This window comes from Quercus lobata, chromosome 5 (genome assembly GCF_001633185.2).
Source record: "Quercus lobata isolate SW786 chromosome 5, ValleyOak3.0 Primary Assembly, whole genome shotgun sequence".
Lineage (NCBI taxonomy): Eukaryota > Viridiplantae > Streptophyta > Magnoliopsida > Fagales > Fagaceae > Quercus > Quercus lobata.
The window spans coordinates 67605363-67610411 of record NC_044908.1 but is presented as its reverse complement, the minus strand read 5'-3'; the positions used below and the strand labels follow the sequence as shown (position 1 = coordinate 67610411).

At 34.6% G+C, this 5049-nt stretch overlaps 1 protein-coding gene across 1 annotated transcript; it reads left to right on the top strand.

The window, feature by feature from the left end:
* Nucleotides 1–2298: 2298 nt before the first annotated feature.
* Nucleotides 2299–3986, top strand: LOC115988655 (spermidine hydroxycinnamoyl transferase-like). The gene has a single exon (XM_031112245.1). It carries the CDS (start codon nucleotides 2665–2667, stop codon nucleotides 3865–3867), a length of 1203 nt encoding a protein of 400 aa, XP_030968105.1. The 5' UTR covers nucleotides 2299–2664; the 3' UTR covers nucleotides 3868–3986.
* Nucleotides 3987–5049: the final 1063 nt, after the last annotated feature.

The following is a 5049-nucleotide window of genomic DNA, read 5'->3' as shown; positions in this document are numbered from 1 at the left end:
CTAAGCATGAAACATGTAAGTACAATCCATTGACCCAACCTAATCCATGTGAGTTAAACTGGGTTGATTTTCACACATGTAATGGGTTGGGTTGGGTTAAAAAACCCTCAAACTCAACCTAATCTAATCCATCCAGGCAAGTGATTTGTAAGGACAATGTTTTCCTCCAAATCGATTTGGAAGAATCTCTTCTAACACATTATTTGTCAACACATGAAACCATGTATGTCTATTATTTAAAGGAAAAAGTTTAGCTCCAAATTGATTTAGAACTATCTTCCTCCAATCCATTATATAGCTATTTAAGAGTTCATTGTGTGTAATTTTAGTCACATGACATTTTTATAAATCACCAGTCTCATGTGAGTTTTCCCTACTCGAAAGGTAGATAAGGAGGGGATGAGACAACTATGATCTGACCTTGCCCTAAATCCATTATATTTTGTTTTGTTTCAATAAATTATAGGAAGTGAATTTTATGATTCTCTAATATTTTTTGGCTTTTTGAAAGTTTTAACATCTGGATTTTTGAGTAATATTTTTGTAATATCTAAAACTATTTGGCAAATCTCAATGACTATAGCTATGCATTATTCTTTTGAGGGTAACATGTCTTTATCTTATACTTTTTCTGTTGTGTAGTCACACATAGGCTTTGAATCTTTTGTTTCTTTAATATTTTTTTTCTTTTGTAATTTTTAACATCAGTATATTTTGGCTTCATTTTTTTTTTTTTTGCAATATTTGAAACTATCTGGCAAATTTCAATAATTATAACCATGGATATTATTTTTTTTTTAATGTAACCCATCATTCTCTTATATTTCTCTATTCTGTAGAGATATATATATATATATATATATATATACATATTTTGTTTCAATAATTTCTAAGTAGTACAATCTTTTGATTCTTTACTTCAAATATTCTTTAATATATGAATTTTTGAGTTATTTTTTTAAGTCATTGCACATTCAAGCAATGGCTTCTTCATCAAATTGTAGCACAAATTGAAATCAGACAAGAGTAATTCATGCAATATATGGTGTAGTTTCATAATCAATTTAAGATTATTTTACTCTACAACACAAATTTGGTAAGTTTCCATGCATAGCACGGGTTATCGACTAGTTTTTCTTAATCGATCTTTTTTTCCCCTTTTAATTAATTATTGTAGAAGAAGCTCTAGCTACTTTGGGTCTGGGCCGACTTCAATAATTATTTAGCTAGTGATTTTGTGGCTTGCCTGCTACCCTTTTGCATTGGTGACCACATTCATTGCAGCAAATAATTTCATTCATTTTATATTATTTTGGATATAATTTTAAAATGTCTCGTCAATATTGTCATTTGCATCATGTGTGAATGCCGATTTAATTCTGACTCTCTCTTGCCGATGATTTGTGTGTGTGAGAGTGAGAGAGAGAGAAACAAAGAGAGAGCTAGAGGTATGTCTAGAGGTAGAAACAAAAAATGAAAATGAAGATAGAGATAAGAAGAAGAATACATGTGTGGAGGAGAAAAAAAAAAAAAAGAGGAAAAAAAAAAAAGAAAAAGAGAAGAAAGAAACATATGGATGAAAAAAGTATAGAGATAAGGGAAAAATAAAATAAAGAATAAGAAATTAAAATTGAGAATAACTACTTCACCAAAAGCCACATGCTTAACCTATCTTGATCATGGAGTGGTAGGTTGAGTCACAGTCATAAATTGATAAACATAGGATGAGTTTGGGATAAGCTCGTTTCTTTCAACTTATTTAGTTTTTTGTTTCTTTTTGGTACCATTCACAGGTCTCATTACACTTTTTGAAACTATTCATATGTCTCATTGTACTATTTAACTAATTTTTTAAACTTTTTTTTTCTACATTTTCAGCAAAAAGTTTTCAATTTCAATTAAATAAATTATTTCCAAACGGTCCTATAGTAATAACATGCTTGACTTTAATTCTTTCAAAAAAATGAAGTATAAAAAAAAAAATATATATATATATATATATATATATAGTTTCATATTTCAAAAATTGTAATTAAATATAAATAAAAAAGTGAAAGAAGTCATTTTCAAGCGAATAAAACATAGTTGCTAAATGACAAGTATTTGTCACACTTGCCCCCTAAGTCCAAATCACCTTTGGAGCTTTTCAAAAAAAAAAAAAAAATCACCTTTGGAGCCATTTAAGTTTCTATGGACAGAAATTTATTCAGTTTCCCGATACAGTTGTATGTCACCCACCCTGCATATGCATGTGCCTCTACTTTATTATCACTGACAAGTTTTTTTTTTTTTTTTGGGTTGAGAATCCACGGAAAAGATCTTATTCATAAAGAAGCAAATGAATTTTTTTTTAAGAAGTAAATGATTCTTTCTAATCTATTAACCTTCCTATGTATAACACTATAAGCACTACTTCAACCAAAAAAAAAAAAAAAACTAAGCACCACAGAAGTCAGAGCGTAGAGAGATTTATCTGAAGAAGTACCAGGGAAAAAAAAATGAAGCATCAGGTCTATTTCCATAGTGGTTCCAAGCGAGCCTACTCCAAGTGGCCTTTTACGGCTCCCTGAGACCGATCAAGTGGCGCAATGGACTCATGCACCAGTCATATACATTTACAGAGCCAAGTCCAACAACACCACGATCCCATTTTCATTTGAGGCAATGAAAAATTCCCTAAGCCGTGCTTTGATTCAATTCTACCCGTTGGCTGGCCGGCTACACTGGATTGAAGGTGGCCGGCTTGAACTTGATTGCAATGCTATGGGAGTGCAACTATTGGAAGCTTATTCTGAAGCAGAATTGGATGAGCTTGGTGATTTTGCACCAACCGATGCAGTGCGAGATCTTGTCCCAAAGGTTGATTATACTACTCCAATAGAGGAGTGGCCATTGTTTCTTGTACAAGTGACAAGATTTGGCTGTGGTGGCCTTTGTGTTGGAGTGGCAATATCCCATACCATGGTTGATGGACGATCTGCAACTCACTTCATCAACTCATGGGCAAAGTTGTCTCGGGGATATGATCTGGAGGACGCTGATATGCCATTTCTTGATCGAACTGTTTTGCGATCAAGTGAACCAGTTAGGATTCCACGCTTTGATCACATAGAATATACCACAAAGCCACCAGTCTTGATTGGGAGGACGGATGCGAATGAAGAGAGAAAGAAGGAAACTAGTGCGACCTTGTTAAAACTTACAAAGGAGCAAGTGGAGGTATTAAAGAAGAGAGCCAATCAAGACTTTGACGGGGTACCAACAATAAGGTCCTATTCTAGATATGAGGCCATTGCCGGCCACGCGTGGAGATGTGCATGTAAGGTACGTGCAGTTGATAGTCATAATAGTCAATCAACAAGAGCTCGCTTTGGAGTTGACATTCGTAATCGGTTAAAGCCATCTCTTCCTGAAAGATATTTTGGGAATGCAATTTCTGTTACTGTGACACCAATATGTCTCTATGAAGACCTCTTGTCCAAGCCATTGAGTTATTCTGCTGGGAAACTAAGGGAAGCCATTGAGAGAATGGATGATGAGTATATAAGATCTGCTCTTGATTTTATATCAAGTCAGAAGGATGTGAGTGGGCTAAGGTCTAACTTTCACATTCAAGGATACTCGGAAGCACCTTTCCTAGGGAACCCTAACATTTCTCTTGGCAGCTGGATAGGTCTACCAATCTACGATGCAGATTTTGGATGGGGAAAGCCTATATACGTGGGTCCTGGGTTGCTAAACATGGATGGTAAATCATTCATTATGCCAAGTTCCACTGCTGACGGATCTCTCATTATAGCACTTCGTTTGCAAACACAATACATGGATTCTTTCAAGAAAATCTTTTATGAGGATATTATGGAGTAAAATTAAGAAGCTCCTCTTAGTGTCAGCCCAGCCAAGTTATGATCATGATATACCTAATAATAGCTGTAAAATGCGATGGAAAATTCAAAATCTTCAAAGGCTTTGAGGTTGATGGCTAAGATGTATTGATGTTTATCATGTGTGTTTCTATTTTCAGTAGTTAATTAATGTGGTTATTTTGCTCTTTTTTCTGAGTTCTACCCTCTATGTTATAATTTATTAAAGTGCTCTTCCCACCCAATAATTGAGTGCCATCAGCATCGATGTTTTGAACACTGTTTTACATGGATTGAGTTTTGCATAAAGCATACAAAATAAATTTAAATTACGCACCCACTCATCAATAATGATGAGATTCAAGTCTTCAATCCCCTCCACCTTCTTTAATTTCATGGGTAGGAACAATCCAATATTAGTGTGAGGATGGAGATCAGAGCCTGGTCGACTTTTCAAAACCATTCAAGAACTAGAGTGCAAGTGCAATTTATCATCGACTCTAGAAGATAATACATTCGAAAGAAATCATCTACACTTTCCTCTATCCTTATCTGAACCAAATAGTTATGGTGCTCATGATCAAAGCTGTACCCCATCAACTTTATATTCATTAAACGCTGGATAGGCTTACAAGTATTTCAAAGACCGAGCAATCAAGCTGAGCTTAGTAACTTGAACTTGTAACGAAGTTAAACTTTAAGGTTGAAAGTTCAAATAGTGTATAAAACATTCTTGAACGTTTAGACCCCCAATAACCAAAATATCAATTCAAACTTTATGACAAACAACAAGTGTGCGGAAAATGAACACAAACTATAAACAGAATTGGTAAACAATCTAAGTCAATTAAAATCACATTCACAGCAGAAAATAAAAGACAAAGATTAAGGGAAGAGAGATGCAAACATAAGGACAACACTCGATATGTTATCGAAGAGGAAACCAAAACTCTCGGCGTAAAATCTCTTCGCCGCCCTCCAAGCGGTCAATAATCCACTAGAAAATGTAGTTGGGATACATGAATAATAATAGACCCTCCAAGCCTAATTTACTCGATGTACCTAAGCCTTCCAAACTTCTTACTCCAATGAGGTTGCGCCGAACCTTTTTCTTTTCTAGCTTACCGGATTCCGCTATGGTCCATAGTATCAACCAATATGAATTGGTCCCTTCCTAACTGCTTCT

What these genes read in the sequence shown, in the direction of transcription:
- LOC115988655 (XM_031112245.1), top strand. Translation starts at nt 2,665, where the DNA reads ATGAAAAATTCCCTAAGCCGTGCTTTGATTCAATTCTACCCGTTGGCT.